Raw genomic sequence first — 21,694 nt, 5'->3', positions numbered from 1 at the left:
TTTTTCCTTCCATGGACCACTTTTGTGTGTGTGTGTGTGTGTGTGTTGTGTGTTGATGAACAGAAACAAAAGGACGTGTTAAAACACACACACTCTTTTTCATTACCTAGGGAACTATACAATACAGAGGAGTTGATTAGGATTTCCGACAAAAGGACAGTAGGCTCCAGCAAGCCTCTCTGAATTCATTGTCATTAGCAGTGGAACACCAAGCCCTTTTCAAACTCATTAGTTGATAAAACAACCCTCTGATTTCCCATTAAAAAATCCATTCGTCCTCCCTCACTGGCGATGCTCACCCTCCACCGCATCCCTGCATTTCCACACCTTCAAAGCCACTCCTGAGATTGGGAAAGAAATGACAGCTCTTATTCAATTTTATCAAGACGTTTGTCCAGATTCCTCCCAGAATGAAGTGTATGGTTTCACATCGAACAATTATAGTTGGTTTTAAAAAAACTTTACAGCTTTGCAGCATTTACAATCTGCTTTTATTGTAGAATTTAATTTCCACCTTCTATTTAAGGTTTTTCCCTTCTCTCTTGGGATTTTGAACTGATGTGGTCTATTAAAGGGCTGAAATAGCAGTAATTGTATGCGATGCAGTTATTCTGTGACTGAATTTCTGTGCATGAACCCTATATCCTTTTTCTAAGTAATCAACCTTCAGCTAAAAGATGAATCAATCATTTCTTGTTTCCTGGCAGAATAACAATTTATTTCAATTTAGACAAAAGGAAATACATATTTGTGCTTTGTGTAGTTTAATGAAGAGCTTTGTTTATATACACTTTGTACACTTTATATATAATTTGAATTATTACCACTTATTGAATATTATTAAATATCAAAGACCCTCACCCCCCACCCCCCGGTACCGATCTGATAATCAAAAAGGTAAAGCTAAAAAAAACATTATCTTTTGAATTTTCAAAAACATTCATTCAAAGATGCCTAGTGTCAAAATTCAAGTCAGTATGTCTCATTCAGCCAGGATCAACGTCAACCTCTCTGAACTCTTATAATCTCAAACAAAAGTCATGAACCCACAAGTACCAGCAGTGTTTTGTCTCTGTTGTAATCCAGACGAATCAAACCAAGACAGAAACCAGAGGGCAATCACAAACAACACCAGCCTGAATCCACACAGCTTAACCTTGTCTTTTAGCTTAATCACTCTTCGTCTGAGATCCTGAAGACGCACCTGAGCACACAGTTTTTAGAAGCAGATATGCCTCTTGACACATTTCCTCATTGTAATGTAGATCTGACAGGCAGTTTTGGTTCTGAGAAAAAAAACTAAAATTTAGCATGAAGCCGGCACAGAGCGTTTTACAAATTTGCATGGATATCCTCGTGTCGCAGCACTTTATAGGTGATCCAGTAGAAGATGTTGAATATGAGGAAGCTTAAGGGAAAGAAGGCTCTGGATATGGTGTCAATGCGCTTGGCCCGGTCCACAAAACGCTTGTGAAGTACCTCTCCGCTGTATATGGAAACCGGAGGTGGGGGGGTGAACACAGTGGCCCCTTCCACAGTGGTACCATCCTTCGTCTGCAGGGTATGACCCAGTCCATAACCCCGAAAGTAAAAACCACGGCTCTCCCTCACCAGTTCCTCCTCCTGTGGAGTCAAGCATAGGGAAAGCAGATTGGCCTCTCGCTGTCAACAAGAATTAGCTCATAGCTTTTTACATTTCCTCTCAGTGGCTGATTCCCAAATGCGTTTGGGGTGTAGTAGCACAAAAGGGCAGCAGAGTGCAACAGAGTGAGAACATCCACAGGAAAAAAAAAAAAAAAAGAAAAATGGGCCACCCTTTTAAAGGGATGAAATCCAGCAGATGATTTGTCAGTGATTGTGTGTAAAACACGCACTAAGTGAGTTTGTGCCTTTCATGTAGCCGCTACAGTACATTCAAGTCACAGAGGTAAGCATTCGTTTCTCTTAAAAGGAAATACATTATGATGTTTGAAAAAACTCAAGGGTGGACTGGCCACTTGGGCTGATAAACCACAACGTGGAAAAATGGAGACAAAAAAACGCATATTGGTATGTGGCTTGATCAACTGGCCCATAGTGTGTGGTTACTGGCCCAGATGGTGGTGTGGTGGGGGCCGTTATAATATGATTGGTTATGTCAGTCCATCAAACACTCCACATCAGAACATAATGAAACGGTTGAAACGCGGACCTAACCCCTAGTTCGGTTATTTGTGCTTCAAAATCATGTATAAAAACAACATAGGACGAAACACAAAAGGTGGTGCTAAAAAGTTGAGGGAGACAAAAAAGAAGTTGCTCGAGGCAGGTGCGGTAAAGTGCTTTTGCTGCTGCTTCTACTTCTACCGCCACCAGTGGAGACAGCTAACCACAAGTCGGATCTTTTTCTGGGTTATTGAAACAAAAACTACTAAAATGATAAATGCTGGCCCTATAATTATCAACCTGCTGTAGCTACTATCTAGTGGAAATTATTCTCCCATTTCAATATTTACTAATAGTGTTATTTTCTAGTGTTATACTAATATAATCCTAATAGCCTCCTCCCTTTAATAGCAACGCATGCATGAGTACTGTTGATTTTTTGTCCTACATTTTCCATGCTTCTTGTAGCTGAGTGAGTGAGTTTCTGCAGCGATAAACAAGTGTATATTCACAAGCTTGAGAGTTTATGTATGGTCATTTTACATTTTGGTGCAGAAAGAAATTGTTGTTCATGTCTTTTCAAATACAATTTTCATTGAAATGGCCTGTAAAGTGTTTTTTGTTGCCTTCTAGTAGTTGATTTTGGGTATATGCAGTATCGTTTTATTCCATGTGTCTAGCCCATAGACTGTGTATAAAAGGTCTAGCCTGGATCCAGCAAATGGGTGGGTCCAAATTTTATTGCATCAACGATCTATTAATATTTAAATCACAGATCCATGGTCTGGATAGCCACTAGGCTTGTATGTACACTATAATTTATTTATAGTACTTTAGGGTTCAACTGAGGTGATTACCTGAGGGGAGCTAGTTTTGAAAATGCATTTGAATCGCTCATTTCATGATATACTGTACTTGCATAAAATTCTCAAGAATGCAGGAAAAAAGTCTCTAAAGATTCAGAGCCCCCAACAAATGCTTTGTCTTCAAATGCTTTGAGTGGGCTGACCACTCAACAAACTGACAAATTCCCGGGTCATTTTGTTTCCCCTAGTCTGCCCATGTAAAAACACATATGGGCGTTCAACAACAATGCTGTTCTGAAGTTGTTTCCAAAATACTCTGAAGCTGTGTCTCAATTCAGGTACTTCCTTGAGAATACCAACATGCAGTACACTGCGTACACCATATACTTACTTGCTTAGTGTGTTAATTTTGACAGGGTAGTGTTGTCTCAAATTAAACACTGCTGTTGTGCACAAACCGGAAATGACTATCGCAAGATTGCGCAATCCCCCCAGCACAGAGGCTGCCTGCAGAGCTCCAAAATAACAGCCAGGCTTTATCACCCCAAATAAAATGCTCAGAATCTGGTTTATTGTAATTCGCGTTGCTATATTGGTGCATAAATAAGAATTATGTCAAATAAAAGCAATTGGCAAGTATTGTAACCACAACTGTACACTAACAATGTAATGTCTAATATAATAATAAAAATAAAGTAACAGTCCCCTATTAATACTATTTCTGTTGTTTGTTTGTTTATTTATTTAGGTTTCACAAGGCAAGATTTTCTGTACATCACGAGCCAGATGTCAGTCATTTGATTTAAATTACTCAAAATGTAATGAATAACAGCGGTACGAACATTAAAACTATCCTACAGCTGTTTTCCTCTGCCGTTGTTGCTGGAGTCTCTGCTGCGTTGGCTGCCAGAGTTCTGTGTGTACCAAGTACTTTTAGTACCTAAACCCAACCAAGTACTTTTGGTGCCTAAACCTAACCAAACTGCAGCCGCTAAGTGTCCCCCGTTCCACACTCAACTTCTTAGCCGTTATGAGTGCACAATCGTGCGCAGCATTTTGCTGTACTTCTCAGTGTGAACACACTTATGCCCTCAAAATAGTAAGTGCAAGTATGGAAGTGTGCAAATTGAGACAGCAAAAGACTCTTCTAACCATCTAGATGAAAACACATTCTGTCTGATGTGAAGCAAAAACAGATTTTGGACCCAATTTATAAGATCCGACTATATTTTCTAATCCAGGTAGCTGGAAATGACCGCAAGAAAATGTTAACACAGGCATTTACACAGGTAAGAAAACATAAAACATAAAGTAGAATCATTACATAACCGACCACAAAATGTATACATTTTGGCTCAGGTTGTTCAAATTAAACATACTTGTAACTGTTATCTGTGTTTGGATTTATTAATCCAAACAAATCTACAATTTGGGAAACAGATTAACAATCTTTTTTGCTGTGTAGCAAGTGGTTCGAAAAGTTTTTGAGAGTTTTGGAAATGCCTTCAGAATACCTTCTAGTGTTGTTAAATTACTTTTAAACATTGCAGTTTATTTATTTTTCAGAAAACTGTCTGCTTGCATCTGTGATTTGAATGTAATGGTGATACATGAGGGGCTCAAACCAGGGCTACAACAGGCACTAGCCTTAGATAAACTTTCTTTTTAATCAATTAAGCTTTTTGAAGTTTCTATGACACAAAGAGGGGAATTGGAGGACATCATCATTAGAAGTAAGAAAAGAAATTATAATATTCTGGAAGTTAATTAAAACTTAACCTCCATCTCTCCTTTTCAGCTCTTTTCAAAGTTGCAGAATGATAGACCTTTCAAAATGCCTATTAATAAAAAGTCATGATCTCAGCTACACCAAAAAAAACTTGCACATGGTATTATGCTTTGATGAATGGCGGGGCATACAGTGAATGAGACATTGTTCCCGCCCTCTGAAGAGAATATTAATAGACATTTAGCTTAACTCTGACAGCACTCTGACACTTTGAGATATTCACTTTAGCAGGGGAAAGTGAAGATGTGGGATCTAAATTGGATGATTAGTAGTCAGTGTGAAGTGCCCTGTAAGCTCTGATCCCTGCATCCCCCTCTGTTTCTCTCTCACTGACCCTGGCAGCTCCCTCGTACTCTGCCGAACTTCGCATCTCAGTGCTGGACAGACTTGGCAGTACTGTCAAAGGTCCAATGCTACTAATTTATTTCACACCTGTCTCCACCTGTCTCCTACATTCTCTTCTATATGGATTTATTTAGTCCTTTAAAAAACTTACTTTACATCTGATCTCTGCCTACTGTCCTTTGCTTGCACCTTCACTGTTTAGCTGAAGACTATGCCACTAACTTAATTTACTGTAAACTTCCTCTTTTTTACCCCTGCCTAATTTTGAGTAACTTTAAGGTTACGGTCTGTTGCCCCAATGACAAATTTCACCATACACCACCAACAGGGGGATAGGGTATTGTAGCTCTTTCAGCACAGCTTAATTGTCCCTCCTACTCCTTCCTAAACGATACAGTACATCATGTGCTAAAGCCTAATGGTGGGTTTCTCTAAAAATAATAAGTGTGATTTGTTGGCATAAGATCAGTTGAGACAGCTCTGGTTCTCACATTGTGCTCTGTGGAGAATTTTCCTGTTTAGACATAAATAATGCTAACTCTAAAACTAAAAGGTTTAGTTCGACATTTCAGGAAATACACTTGGCTGGATCAGAAGATTGACACCACTGTCATTTCTGTTCATTAAAAATGAAGCTAATGCCAGCAGCTGGTTAGTTTAACTTAGCATAAAGACTGGAAACAGGGTAGCAGCTAGCCTTCATCTGCCAAAAAGTAACAAGTCCATCCATCCATCCATCCATCGTCAACCGCTTATCCTGTGTACAGGGTCGCGGGGGGGCTGGAGCCTATCCCAGCTGTCAATGGGCAAAAGGCGGTGTCCACCCTGGACAGGTCGCCATTCCATCGCAGGAAAAAGTAACAAGTCTCAAGTTTAATTTTTACACTCTCAGATTTTGTGTAGATTAAACAAATCAGATGTAACCTGTTAATTGTGGATCTTCAGAAGGTGGCTGTAGCAGATTTTAGATTGTTCTGACGGGGCCTGGCTAGTTTTCAGACTTAATGCTGAAGATAAACTAACTGGCTGTAGCTTCATATTTACCTTACATACCAGAGAGTGGTAATCTTCTCATCTAACTCCTGTCAAGAAAGTGAATAAACCTATATCCCAAAACTATTTCTTAAAATTAGACAATTAATAGACTTAAAACATTAAACAAACTTAAGCATTGCTTTGTCTTTAGTAAATGCAGACAGTCTTTAAAGTATCCTGAAAAAAAGAGATTAAAGTTTGATAACAAGGAGAGAACAAGAGGAAATGTATGTTGAATTTAAATTAGCCTTAAAACAGTTATACATTGGGAGAGATTAAAATGAAAGAATTCAAAGTTTTGTAATGTTGGTATGAAGAGGCAGAAGGTCAGAAAGTAAGGGCTATAGTAATAGGGAGGGATCAGCACAACGTGGGTTTGGTTGTGGGAAAGATGTCAGGATATATTCAGGTTTGAAGTGAAAGTTGCATGACACAATTAATTTGGAGGACTGGGGGCATGGACAAAAATTGGGTTGACACAGGGTATATCTTTTACCCTGGCACAGACGCTGCAGTGCTGATTCAGATTCTTGTAGGCTGAGTTGTTACCAGGGATGTCATTCGCTTTCCGCAACGACTCAACACTCCCAGGCTGACTGGCAAACACCTCCATTGGAAAGGCAGGTAGACAAATTAAAATAATTATTATTTCTCCTTATTTCAGCTTTTGTTGTAAAAGAAGAGTTTGTCGGTTTCTTTAAGAGAAATTCATTAGTACTGAATTTATATTTGGGTCTTCACATTTCACTGGGAACAAGAATTCCCCATTCTTCATTTAAAATAACTTACCTGTGCCATGCCAAAAATAAAGTGATTAAAGATGCAAACTTCAAATTCAAACAACAAACTCAAACAGACGTTCTCGGCTTTTAATTAAAGATGCACTGTGAGTGTGATAGTACAGGACGTTATCTGCGGCTGTTAGTTTAGGGAACTAGCTTTGAAGATGAATAAAGAATCCTCAAGGAGCCAGTTCAAGTTATTTCTGTAAAGACTATAAATGGAAGCTGTATTTTTTATTTTTATTTTTGTCATTTTGAAGTCTTTGACATAACTGTTTGTCTAGTAGAAAGATGTCAGAAACACAAAGCTGGTAAAGCGCATTGATTAAACCTGGTCAGTCTGGGATTTGTACACTCCATCAGATTCTCAATCTCTCTCTTGTACAACACATTGGGTCATGTGTCAGTACCTCTCAGATGGATAATTTGAGACCTCAGACTCCTCAGTGGGAGTAATTGTGCAACTGAATTGGAAAGGGGAAGTCCTTTCTCCAACAGACCATCATTTTCTCTCTCCTGTATCGATGCAGGAGGGCAGACTGCCCAGTAAATCTGCTGGACTCTTCTGTCTTCACGGGGAACTTTGCCATGAGTCTGGGAAGCTGTCCAGCCTGTGAGCTGTTTAATGGGATTTTCAAGATGTCCTGTCTGTTTCTCCTGAGACAAACCTCTCTGTGTCAGAAAAAGGTCTCTCATCTCTCTGTAAACGCTTTTATTTGATAACTCACTAGCTGTTTACCTTGATAATTATGAAGATGTGAATGCAATATGTGTACAAGAAATGACCCCCTCTATTCTTAGACCCTCAATTCAGATAAAACTCCTCAAAAAGATCCTTCAACGGGGAAAATAAATGGTAGTAACCGCAAGAAGAGCAACAGAGGAGGAATGCCTCCTTCAGGGAATACAGACATGCAATAGATATTGTGCAGACAGAATAGACTAAAATAGTAAAATCACAGAATGGACAACCAGGATTGTGACAGTCCAGGGTAACTATTTTGCTTTGTATTTTTAAGTCCTTTTCAGATATGGAATATGTAACAGTACTGGTTTCATCTATCTGTTAAAGCGATAAGTTTGAGTCCCAAAAGTGACTTTTATGTTAATGGTTCTCACGGCTTCATTCAGACATGACAGCGGGCAGCAGAGAGAGAGAGAGACAGGGAGAGCGCGGAGTTAAAAATGTTATGATAGCAAGGGAGAAGGTTGTCTCTTGCTCGCCCACAGGCTGCATCACTGATGGATTTTATAGTTCTTACTATGAATGATGGGGTCCTACATAAACACAGAATTTTCTGCTTAAATTAGAACAGTTTTGGTTATTTTACATGACCGATTTCTGCCTGTGCTATTTTGCCTTTGCTCTTCTCAGTGGTTTGCTCAATTGGAAAAAGGGGAAAAAACAAATCTGAGTGAACCACATCCAAACAATCCTCATGAAGCAGATTAGCTAAGTTTTTGTGTTAATTACCACCTAAGGATGTTTTTGCCCAAAACTTACAGTTTTATACCAAGTGTTCAAAGGCTTTAATGCATGCCTTATGAGAAAGCAGTACTAAAGAACACTTCAGTATTTTAAGGGACCTAAGAAAATATATCTATAGTGCTCGCTAGCTTGCCATATTAAATAATTGAAATGTATATGTTATGGACAAGTTGTATGTTCTACAACAACAGTATAAAAAATGCAGTTGAAGTATCTCACGCTGCCAACAACAGGTTAGAATATAAAGATTTATCAATGCTGGAGTGTGGATGCAGGGTTTAGGGTATCCCATTGCCAAGGGGTTGGTAGTTGCTCTGTGTCAAATCTAGTGACAGCGGGAAAGGATCACAACGACCCTTCACAGGTCAGTGCTCACCATTGAAACAAGCTGAACTGAAATGAGTTGATCTTCCTCATTTAATATGACAGCCAGCTGTAGCGTGTTGATGTTGTCAGTTCCTGAATATACAGTGTTCCACAATAACAAGAGGCATACGTCAATATTATAGAGGCTGACAAGGACTGGAGTGTGTGTGTATGTGTGTGTGGTGCTTACTTTTCTGCTACAGGATGAATGCATGCATGTGGGTGTGGTTTACACTTACTATTCTTTGCTGCCGCTGCTTTTTCCTCAGCCTGATAAACTCCTTGTGTTGCCTTGAGACAAAGTTAACTGCTGCGTATTCCAGCAGGGCAGCAAACACAAACAGAAGGCACACCGCCATCCAAATGTCAATGGCCTTCACATAGGATACCTGGGAACAGACAAGGTCATCAACAGCCAATCAACGAAGCCAATTGGTAGTCTGTGGGTTGTTCACAAATCTACCCATTCCCCAGCTCTGGCACGTAATGACACACATCTTTGGAGTGGCCAAGAAATGTAATGAGTCAATGGGATGTGGGCAGTTGACACATAGCCAGGAGACAGGTCACAGCTAAGACTCGAGTAGAGCCCGGGCCGAGTCGTTCATGAGAGAAGATATGTCACAGCAAATCAACAACGCCCACTGAGCAAGCATTGTGTGGAAACTTCACTCAATTGAGCAGCAGTTTGCTAACTGATAAAGATACATGCATAAAACGGGGGTGGGGGGAACAGGAAATGACACATCACCAGGGTACAACCTTGCAACTCTTGTGAAAAATTGAAAACACTTAATCCATGTTTTAATCAACACTTCCACTGCATTACAGTATCATTCTCCAGATGACACACATCTTACTCTTTTCTCACTGTGTTAACATGCCAATTAACACCTACTAGGTTTTTTAAAATTCTTAATAAAAGTATTACAACCAAATGGAAAAATCCAATTATTTACCCCTTCATTCTATGGTTATCCTTTAAAATGGTTCTTTTTCATATTTCAGGGAGTTCATTTTTGTAACTATTTGAGTTAAAACACAAAAAAAAGAGGGTAGCTGGACTACCAAAAATCTAAGTATCCACCTAGAGTCTGATGATGATGTCAGATTTTGAGGTTTAATTCTAGGACAGTATGTACTGTATTCTATTAAGTATTTCAGACATTTGTATTTCTCTCTCGCTCTCTCACTCTCTCTCTCTCGCTCTCTGTATGTATGTATGTATGCGTGTGTGTGTGTGTGTATATATATATATATGTATATATATATATATATATATATATATATATATAAATATTAGAAACAGTTTTCCTTATCATACAGTCCAATACACCAACAAGTACAGCTTCAAAAATCACCAAACCAGTGACCAATGAAAAATGACTAGTTGAGAAATGCAAAACCAACCCCCCCCCCCCCCCCCGGTTCTGATGTAAATATTTTGCATTCACTGCACAAACTGCCCTATTGCATATATTCTTTATTATTCTCTTGTAGTTTTTTATACCGTGTCAATTTAATGTTTTTATATTTATGTATTGTATGTACCAGTGACAAGGGCTATGATGTAGACATCTATTCATTTTATGGGTTTGCAATCTATACAGTTCTGGAACCACTGGTTAAATCTGGGTGGGGTAAGTACATGAGCAGCGCACCACCTCCCTCATTACCACTACTGAGGTGTCATTGAGCAATGCACTTAACACCCAACTAGTCCAGTGGAGATACTCAGTGGCTGGCCAATAAGACTGGTTGTATTTGGCAGCTTCAATGTGTGAATGTAGCTGTGTGAATGCGTACAAGGTGTGTGAGAAAGAGAGCCTGGCTCTCAGCAAATTATTACCCTTCCTCAAGGTCAAAATGCACTCAAACTCTACAGCCACCAGTGAGTGTTCACTGGTAGCCCAAGTGCTGTTGCTATGGTTACCAGCAATCTAATATACCTTGTGCACTGATTTAGAACGTCGGTTAAACTGTTCGCCGAAATTATCGTCATGGTTTTCTAAAACGTGTGAATGGGCACCGGCCAGCCAATCAGAAAAAGTACTTACCGTGATGATGGTATAATACAGTCTGTCTCTCCCTAACCTTGTCCCCCAGGTACTGTGTGCCCTGTCTTTCACATACCAGACTCCAGTGTTCTCATCCCACCTGGCCCTTGTTTGTCTGCTCCCTAATTAGTCTCTGGGCTTGTCCTTAATCAGGACCTGCCTCATGCAAAGTCAGCATTTCCTGACTAAATATTCCCTAATAGGTTGTCCCATTCCACAAACCCCTCAAAATGCCTCTTTTATCCAACCTTGGTAGACACAACTAGTGCAGCTTTTGCAGTCCTCAGTGACCAAACATGTCTGTTACTTGTTTCATGTAGCATTTGGGTCGGGCTTGTCAGGAAATGTCAGGTATGAAAGGTAATGACATTTCTAAATCATGTATCACTTTTTGGGGAATATGTCAGAGCAAAATGTCAAAATAGTCCACAAGTTACAAACACAGGCTATAATCTGTTTATTAGATTTTTTTGTCAGTGACCTTTTTGTTGGGCTGATAGCATTAATGCTATTTCCTCTCATATATACTTTCATATTGGAGGAAAATGAGCAAATGATTGACTACAAAATATGTCTATTGGTTTTGGCGACCAATATTACTATAATATAGAACTTTATTTGTGCTCCGCTGACTTTCAGACACAGAAACATTTTACCCCACTAAACTGAAAGAAATGTACTGATGCAAAATGTTGGGCTCTGATGATAATTCATTACCTGAATCTCTGTTTGTATGCTCATCAGTTTTCTCAGTAAATAGTCTGACTGCAACAAACAAAACACCTTTCACAACGTACAAACCATTAAACATCTTGGTCACTAGTCTCCAGACTCACCTTGGGCAGTGAGGCCCTTGAACCAGAGCTCTGCGTGGTCATGGTCAGTACAGTGGTAATACCCAGACCCACTCTGGCTGGCGCAGCGTCCATGTTTATCCAGAAAGACACCCATGAGAGGATGACGATGAGGAGGGAAGGGATGTACATCTGGATCAAGTAGTAACCCATTTGACGTTCGAGGTGGAACTTCACCTCAATGCAGGTGAATTTACCTGTAGACGCATGATATAGTACATTTTAACTGTCTTGCTAAAAGACAGCACTGTTATTTAATTATGCTGTTAGAGTGGGAGAATAGAATGTAGATGGATGCTAACAATATAGGATAGGATTTTTGTTAAAGTAACTGTTCTTTGAACCATTAAGCAAATCATATGTTTAAATACTAACAAACCATCAGTTTACAGTGTTCTTAAAGTTGTTTTAGTTGTTGAATCTCGTATACCTGCCTCATTTTACATGCATCTGGAGAAGAAGTCAGCTGAAGCACTCAGTTACAATTTGGATTTTCAGTGTGGGGTCCCTTGTTCTTCAAATGGAATTCATTATGTACCTGTGTTGTAATGCTTAGTGCAGTAGCCCAAATCCTTCTCCTCTTTTAGCACAAACTGGGGGAGGGTGAGATCATCAGCCACCTGAACAGGGTTCTCAGAAAGCCACTCAAAGATCAAGTCATTCATGGTGTAACCAACTGTGAAAAGAGGAGATAAAGAGGAGGGAGAATTTGTTTGAATAAGGGAGAAATAGTAAGAAATTTGTATTTTTAAATTTTTTTCAACTTTAGCTTAGATTATAGACTGAATAGACTGTGAATTCTCGTATTCTTCATTTCACTTCTTTCCATGTGTCTTGCACATAATTTCAGAATAATTCTGGCACGCTTTGGTAAGGTGACGCATGTCATTATTTCATCATGATATGCATTTTACTATTTCACATTTTCAAAATTACATTGACTTGCCAAAGAGGGGTATCAGACTGTTTCTAATATACAATATCTCAGACATGTCAAACCCATTAAACTGGGTTAAGGTAGCGTATCACCAATGCATTTGTGCAAAGGAGTCATGCTTTTTACTTGCAACTACACTCCAGCATTTTTAACATCATACTGATAATATTTCAGCGAAGAACATCAAAACAAGGGGCTGTGTATTGGTTACCAACTATGACAGCGGAACACATCAGTCACAGGACATAACATTAACATTTCTTGTTGCATTGTATTACAAAAACAAAGCTGTTTACTGAATTTGTTTTTAAAACTGCATAAAATCAGGTGCACCACCCCACCAGATGTTAAATATTTGTATTACTGTTATCACTATTGCTGAGATTCCCACCTGCTTCCTCTTTCTTAACCCAATTTCTTTCCTACACCACAAATCTAACTGGGATCTTGTTACCTAGTATAAAATCTGTGCATGAGAAGCATCAGAAACCTTGGCTAATGAGACTCTGAGAGAGATACTCAGGGAGAGACTCAGAGACAGAGAGAGAAAGAGAGACAGAGAGAAAAACTTGGAAGGTTGTGGTGGTGATGCTTTTGCCCATCTGTCCAGCTACCAGCTACCCTCTGCCATCATGTTTGTCAAAGTAAAGGTCACCCACCACAGCTACAGTCATGTTATCACGGTTGCTTGAAGGTTACAGCATAAGGGGGGAGCATGAGGACAGTGGGAAATGTGCTTACACACACTGAGCTGATTAGTGTATGAAATCTTTCCAGTGCACATTACCATCCATGTGCAGTGCACCAATAGTAATGTACAAACTGTAACATAATGGAGTATATATTTATTTTTGCAAGTGAATATACACTTTAGTACAACACTTAGACCACTCAGGATAAGTAAATAATTATTTTGCTTCCACACACGGTTGATTTGCCTGCTCCTTTTGAGGTTTGCACTCCTTCTCGCAGCTGCCTGATTATAGGTATATTAAAAATGCATGCCAGATGCATCAGCAACGCAGGATTCCTTGCACATCTGAATAATACTGATGTCTGGTGAGACCCTCTAAGGCCTGAGCTACAAAAACATCAATTATTCAAAATGTTATACCCTATCCTGTACCACACGCCTGAAGAACAATGCCCATCAAACACACTTTGCGAATTCTCTTCATGTACAAGATGTCATTCACACATCCTGCTGTAAAAAGCAAGGGGAATAACAATGCCTTCAATGATTTCAATGATAATGGTCACTTTTCTCCCGCCAGCTACAGCTAAGAGGTGTGCAATAAAAATGAAATTCATGAGGCAGAATGTCTGGAATATCTTAGCAAGGTAAAGTAATTACTGTTAGTCACATGCCATCTTCTTTTTCATGTTAAAAAGCCATTCACCTAATGAAAGCCACAATCTTAATGCAGCCACGGTTATGCTTCAGATTAGCGGTCTTAGTCTTGCTTTTTACTCATCGTGTTAATTACAAAGTACATTTGAGGTTCCTGGACACTAATGGCTAAAGGCAAAGCGAAGTGGTATAAGCTGCATATATGGGGCTTTGATGTGTCAGAATAAGGCTGAATCTTATGGTTGGTTCTATTTATATTTCTATATAAGCCTGTGGCATGAAAGGGCAGAAAAGAAGATTGGCCTTGGCTTTCTAAAACCCCAAAGATAACTCTCTGCTTTTCTTTCTTTTTTTTCCATCACTCGCCTCTCTCTCTCTTTCTCATGTTGAACAGTGTTTCCAACACTGTGGTAGTGGCAGTAAAACCTATAATGTCCTCCTTAACATCAAGCCAAGGTGATCACACCCTTGGGTGGTGTACTAGCACTTGTCAACACAAGGCCAAGTATTCTCACCAGGCCTTTAATCAGAAACTATTACGTCTCCTCTAATGGCAGTGTGATGCACCAAACACACACACACACACACACACACTGCTGCTTTAAGCACACATCTGTTTCTCCTCTCGCTTACACTCCTAAAGGGTAAAATATCTTTATATATTTTTTTAAGCTGGATGACGTACATGCTGCACTAAATTTATTGGATTTTTTTATCCGTTTGTCCCTGCATTCATTTGCAGAAATAAATCCTGCTACCTTCAGCACAAAGAGGGAGTTCTGTACAAACCAATACCTCTTGTTCTTGTTGAATCAGATAAGGACACAGATAGAGATACCAGCTTTCAGCTTGACTTATTTATTTGTGAGAAATGCTTCTGAAAAGGTGCAGTGATTTCATGGTACGAGTGCTCCTTCTGTCGCCTCCCTTTTGCTAGACTTAATTCTTTTGTCCCTATGATGGGAAATTAGGTTACCTCTAGGCGCAGGGGGTGGGTCACATATAATAAAAGGGACACAAAATTAAAGTTTTATTATTTATATCCTGGAAATTGGTTTCATGAGGGCAGATACTATCTCTGCTAAAAGCAAAGGAATACTGAAAGGGGAGAATATTATTCTTGCCCTACTTTTTATCAATTTTATAACATTTTAAAAGGTTTCAAATGCCTTCTGTATGGTTCTTGAACTTTTCAGTTTTAATAAATGTACATTAAATGTGAACAAGTATAAAATGGTAAATAATTTACGTAGTGTAAGGTGACCAGATTTCTGAAACGAAAACCGGGGACATTTTTGGTTGGGTGGTCAGTATGTCATTAAAAATATGTTATTATGAAATAAAAAAGGGGGACGATTTTGGTTTTATAATCTGTCAAATATAACTCTTCTGAATTAAATCAAATCATTTTGAGGCAGAAACTACCTTTCAGTCAATAAGTAGAGGCTGTAAATACTTTCTGGCAAGTAGAATACTGCATTTTATGTGTGCGTTTGGCCATTTAAAGGTATTTTAACAGGTAAAAAAGACTGGATCGGTTGGTACACAGCAAGTTAAATAATGTAGAGTCATTAGGATAATTGCAAAAAAGATCTTGTCTTTATTTTATATGTAACTCGGCAGTAAGCCATGTTAATTATAGGCTACATTTGTTTTTCAAATATGAACAAGGACATTAGAGACAGACCTGCCAAACACATAATCTATCAACAACAACAGGCTTCAATTATTGCTTATAATAGGGTGACCAGACGTCCCCATTTTCCGGGACAGTCACCGTTTTGGTGGCCATTCACCGTCTGAAGCTGTCCCCGGAAATGTCCCCGTTTTTAACTGTGTGTTAATCATACGCTGTAGAAGGTGTTAACAGACTTGAAATCAGATTTACGTGGTCAGAAAGACAGGACAGCAGAGCAGACAGGTGTTGTGGTAAAAAGTGATCGTTCGCCAAAAATTGATTGCCGTCTGCGGGAGCGCGTGCAGCATGTTAAAGCTGTATCGCCCAGTCTCTTCACATCTTCACGTACAAATAAACATCACTTTATGTCCATGGCAACAGCAAAGACGTCTTTGTGATACTTTAACGTTTGTTTTAACAGAATAATCACAATTGTAGCCAAATAAGTGTTTATAGCGTAAACAGGCCTGACATTTATATGATTATAGGCAATAATAGAAGCCTGTTGTTGCCGATGGATTATGTGTTTGGTAGGCCTATATCTGAAATCCTTGTTTATATTTGGAAAACGGAATGTAGCCCATAATTATGACTTACTGCTGAGTTATATATAAAATAAATACATGATCTCTGTTGCAATTATCTTTATGACTCTACATTATTTAACTTGCTGTGTACCAACCAATCCAGTACTTTTTACCTGTTAAAATATCTTTAAATGGCCAATACGATCCATAACGTGCAGTATTTCACTTGCCAAAAAGTGATTGCAGCTTCTACTTATTGACTGAAAGGTAGATTCGGCCTCAAACTGACTTATTATTTCATTCAGAAGTTACATTTGACAGATTATAACTTAACTCTACTTTTTACCCTTAAAATACCTTTAAATGTCGAAAACAACACATAATATGCAGTATACTTGCCAGAAAGTGATTTCAGCCTCTACCTATTGACTGAAAGGTAGTTTATACCTCCAAATTACTTGATTTCATTCAGAAGAGTAAAATCTGATTTCAGGTCTGTTAACACCTTATACAGTCTATGAATAACACAGTTAAAAACGGGGACATTTCCGGGGACAGCTCCAGATGGGGACAGGCCACCAAAACCAGGGACTGTTCCCAGAAACAGGGACATCTGGTCACCCTAATGTAGCGGCACCACCCCATACTGTTGCTAAACCTGTCAAGCCTGTCAACCTGTCATGCATTACCACTCATTTATCTTAGTAATTTTTGAAATAATGGGTCCTTGATTGTAGACAGTGGTACATAAAACCAGGCTCCTGTTGAATTTGTCCAGACGCAGTCAATTAGCTAGCTAGCTAAGTAACTAAGCTAATGTTAGCTTCATGAGTTAGTTGAAAACACTCTTTGGCTGACTAAGTGACCGTTGACTCGTTTTTAAAATGAGAACCATGTAAATGGGTCTTAAATATTAAATATGTCTCACTTTCAATGTTAGAAGAAAGCTTTATAGTGTGAGGACTAACCCATGTGTTTTGGCTAAAGTTAGCCTACACTCTGATCTAGCTGGCATCCATGACTGGCTTCCACACAGTGAGGAAATACTACACAGTATTACAGCATGTAATGAAAAAAATGTCATTTTTTTTAATGTAGCATGTAGCATGTAACGCCCCTGCTATGTGGAAGTCGTGCTGGGTTAATGTAGGTAGTAAGCTAGTTAGCCTGACATGCTAATGTTCGCAGCTTATGTTGTGAAACAGTTCCTATCTCCTGGAATATAGCAAGATTAGACATTTTACAAGCCAGGCAAAAGGCAGAAAATTGGGAAGAGTGGGAAGATAAAAAGGAAAGTGAGACAAAAGGAAGAGGTAGAAGAGATGAAGACTCACAGCTTTCAAGCTGCATGGTACAGGTCTGAATGTCCATAGGGAAATTCTTCAAGTCCATAGGGCAGGACAGGGTAAGAGTCAGCCTGAGATAGACACAGATACGAGGAGCAAAAGGGGATGTCAAAAGGCACAAAGGGGATCAAGGAAAAGACACCAAAACACAAGGCGAAAGTTAACAGATTGAACAATAAATCAAGTCCAAGCTACTTTGCTTTTACAAATTACAAAACAGGAGTTGTATGCGTTGCAAAAAAAAGCCTAAATAGATTTTCCTTTAAAAACAGTAGATTGGAAAGAATGTTGAGTTACTCTGCCATTTGATTACTCGTCACACCACTGTTATGGCAAAGTAATTGGTATAGGTATCCCTACATAATTTGTTGTGCTGTTGATGCATTAAGCTTTCAAGAATCCTCAGAGAAGAGAGAAAGAGCCATTTGGGAGTCTGTCTGGAGGAAAGCTGTGTAATTACCTGCTGTAATGCATTGCCCACAGGCGAGACAAGAGCCGGCAGCAGTATACACTGAGGCACACATTTGCTACTGTGTTATGATGACACAATATCTTTTTCACCAGCTGAAGAACAAACTACAAATACCCAAGTGATTGACTCTCCTAACATCGCATATATTCTGTCATGTATTTAGAGCAGACGAAGATGTTTTGATCCATAATCCATAAAGAAAACATAATTAGGGAGCAGTAAATCTATGGCATGAGGTAGTGATTATCTGTATTTGCAATACTGAGTCTGAATACAACAGAGGAATTATGTAGTATATGTCAAAAAATGACATCCTATTAAAATGTATAAATATTAACTTTTTTAACTTCAGTTTTTAAGCAACATAATATTTTACAGAAAAGCAGGCTCCCATATGGGTGAAATTAGTGTGTTTTCATAGGCAAAATGACCAGTTTGGAAATGTGTTGCATTTTCTTTCATCCCTGAAATGTGCAAAGATAATTTTTGCAAACCTCTAGTCCACACTAGATTTGTTTACATTACAACCAAGGTTGTCTGTACTGAGATACAAATTAATGTCCATCTTCAGCACTTTAAAATGCTCATTTTCAAAGTACTTTAAAAAAAAATATATTTCATTGTGCATAAATGAATTGACTTATTCAACAGTAGCCTCCCAGATTAAGACAACAACAATCTGATTATATCAAAGCAGTTGAGAATGAATGAATTACATGCACAGATGTTTTCACATTATTCTGTAGCTACATCTCAGTTAAGCCCCTGATGTCATTTTCCAACAAATGTTGGGAATATTATTTTAGTTACCTGATGCTGTACAGAACGCTGCCATCTTGGAAAATCCGCAGCAGCTTGTTATCAGTTGTGACCTCGTGGAAATTAGCTCCTTTCTCGTTTGCAAAGAATAAATCAGGTTTCCAGATGGAGTCCAACATGGATGGATCCAGATCAAGGGAATCATCTGGGTATTCGCTGTACGCCAGACGAGGGTCATTCCAGTTTTGCCGTAGAAATACATTGAGCCTGTAGTCCTGTAGAAGAACTCAGGTTAGTTAATAGAAAATGTCATCAGTGAAGCTTGTAATACAGAAGGAGAGCTTAGAAGTGGATCATTCTGCAGTCGTTATTTGAGAAGTTTCTGGGAATGTTCTGTTACTGGTCACCATTAGAGTCCATTCTAACTGATAATAAATTTATGCTGACCAAAGCTTTTGTACTATATGAAAGTTTTAAGAGTTGACAAGAATTACATACATAACATGATAATGTGTTACAATGTGAATAAAATTAAAGAACACGGTCAAACTCCATATCATTCTTGTTGAAATGCCCCTCACCATATTCATCAGATTTTACTAAAGTAACTGATTGACTAAGATGGTGTACTGTTTGTTTAGTGATTGTAGCCACTTGCTGCTGGTGAACAGAGGGTTGGCAATGCAAGCCAGGCCAAGGACACAATCATTCCTGCCTGCAGCCATCATACAAGACTAATTAAATTAGAATTCTAATCTGTGCAATTAATTCAGAATCCATCCATGGGCATTGTAAATTGTTTCTTTTCTTGCTTGTTCACTTCATTTATCAGAATAAAAAGCATGCTTCACCAGTACATACAATGACATCATTAGTGTTTTCGTTCTCTGGGCTGACCTGCCTGGAGGTCTAACCCTCTGGTCCTCCCTCAGACACCCTTAAACTGTTCACTGGTGTATTGTGCTGACCCAGCAGCTATAACACTGTAAATGCGGATGTGAGGACAGCCATTTTTCCCTGAACCCCTCGTCCTCTCTTCCATACCACTTTTCATTCACTTTCTCAATTTTTCATTTTAATTGCAGAGTGGACAGTTCATTATCAGCATGTCAGTGACCCAGTGGTCTCTGAAGGTTGCACTGTTATCCTCCAGGAAACATGAGGGAACAGCTTCAGCACTGATTGGATTAGGAAAGAAGTTGGTAGGAAAGAAAGGGGATGGAGTGTTTCAAGATTTCTATAGAAATCGTGCGGTGATACACTAAAATAGAGAAATAAGAAAATAAGCTACAACTAAAACAACACAAACCATACCCCATAATCATGTCTAGAAACAAATAAACTGCAGTGATATTTTTAAACATAATAATGCCATTTTTAAGAATATACAACATATGTGAAAAATTTGAAATCTCCATGGTCTTCTTACCATTGTAGTTTCTGTGATCGACCCAAAGCTGTTGATGAAAATATTACAGGTGACATTCACAGGTGGGCCTGAGGGAGGAAAAAAGACTGAATTTACATGTGTGGCTTTTTAAGGTTCATTTTCTTTATTACTTTTCATACAGTAATTGTGACTGAAAATGTTGCAACAACATAAGTCATGTCAGCTCCTTTTCTGTTGTTGAAGAGCCTACTCTATAAAGACTCTAGGGCCTGGTCTGAAATGGCCTGCAGTGTTTTTAAAAAAAAACAAAAAAAAAACCACTAGAATATGGCTTCTAATAACTAAAACTGTATGTACATTGCACATCCTAGTTTAAAGACCAGAGGCACTGCCATTTTGAACAATGTTTTTCTGGCCTTTAATTCAAGTGCAATTACATCCAAAAAACTTCTCTTAAAACTTTTTGAGGTTGGTTTTAGTAAACGATTCTAGGGAAATTGCATTATTAAAATTCAGAGCAAGGAAGGTCATAGATGGGTCTGCCCACATTTTGGTGTCTGAGAAAATTGTCAGTGTGCAACTCTTACTTTTTAAATTATGTTTATATGCTACTACTTTACAACAGCAAATACATTTAGTGAGAAACGTCACCTGAATTACATTTTTGCAAGCATATTTGCAAAATCTTGCAATATTCTTATTTAAAATCTTATTTAGTCCTGGTAGTAGCTCTCACGATACATCCACTCAATGGCATGGTTATGTTTAGGCACTCAGAGCACTTGGTTAAAAAGTCAATAATGACTTGATGTACTTATTAACATTTAACCAAAGCAGTGATCTAACCAAAGTGCTTTCGTTGCCTAAGCCCAAATATTTTCACACTATGAGTAGCGCCTCCCCAGAGGGGTCTGGAAGGAAAGATGTGAGGTAAAGATGGTGTTTGAGGTAAAAGAGACAGGTACATGCTGGTGTTCTACAAACAACAGGAAGATAGTTTTTGTAGTTTGGCTCATTGGTTTTTACTGCTTATGGTCAGAAATTGGCAAGGCAAGTTTATTTGTACAGCACATTTCAACAACAAGGCAATTAAAAGTGCTTTACATCAGACTTAAAAGCAACACAGGAAAATTGAAAAAATAAAACACATTATCAAAACAGGATAAAAAACAGGGTAAAACGGGACAGTAAAAGTTACAGTGCCGTGTACAATCAGGGCACTGAAAATCTAAAGACAAAGAAAAACGGACGTTACAGTGCAGTGAAAGGTACCAATCTACGGCTTTAATTAAAAGCAGTGGTAAAAAGAAAAGTCTTCAGTCTTAATTTAAAAGAACTGACCGTTTCAGCAGACCTGCAGTTATCTGGGAGTTTGTTCCATATATAAGGAGCATAATAACAGCAGGATTTTGAAATCAATTCTTTGACATACAGGAAGCCAATGTAAAGACCTCAGAAGTGGAGTAATGTGATCCATTTTTTTAGTCTTAGTGAGGACTCGAGCAGCAGAGTTCTGAATCAGCTGCAGCTGTCTGATGGATTTCTTAGGGAGCCCTGTAAAGACAC

The 21,694-nt window shown here is 38.7% G+C and overlaps 1 protein-coding gene across 2 annotated transcripts in view; it reads right to left on the bottom strand.

Moving 5' to 3' along the window:
- Positions 1-690: 690 nt before the first annotated feature.
- Positions 691-21,694, bottom strand: part of glra4a (glycine receptor, alpha 4a) — a 58,685-nt gene continuing 37,681 nt past the window's right edge. Inside the window, exons 3-10 of one of the 2 annotated variants that reach the window (XM_038698577.1) lie at positions 20,168-20,235; positions 18,790-19,013; positions 17,496-17,578; positions 12,207-12,344; positions 11,651-11,865; positions 8,991-9,146; positions 6,617-6,727; positions 691-1,623 (exon numbers count right to left, since the gene is read on the bottom strand). In XM_038698577.1, the coding sequence (XP_038554505.1) occupies positions 1,333-1,623; positions 6,617-6,727; positions 8,991-9,146; positions 11,651-11,865; positions 12,207-12,344; positions 17,496-17,578; positions 18,790-19,013; positions 20,168-20,235 (1,286 nt within the window). In that variant the 3' untranslated portion in view covers positions 691-1,332. The remainder of the gene's footprint in view (positions 1,624-6,616; positions 6,728-8,990; positions 9,147-11,650; positions 11,866-12,206; positions 12,345-17,495; positions 17,579-18,789; positions 19,014-20,167; positions 20,236-21,694) is intronic. The other variant, XM_038698575.1, reaches the window with a different exon arrangement.

Source organism: Micropterus salmoides, unplaced genomic scaffold (genome assembly GCF_014851395.1).
Source record: "Micropterus salmoides isolate LMB-PRFRI ecotype aquatic unplaced genomic scaffold, ASM1485139v1 Ms_hic_scaffold_5, whole genome shotgun sequence".
NCBI classification, from domain to species: domain Eukaryota; kingdom Metazoa; phylum Chordata; class Actinopteri; order Centrarchiformes; family Centrarchidae; genus Micropterus; species Micropterus salmoides.
The sequence above is the reverse complement of the archived record's forward strand: the minus strand, read 5'-3'. Positions and strand labels throughout refer to the sequence as shown.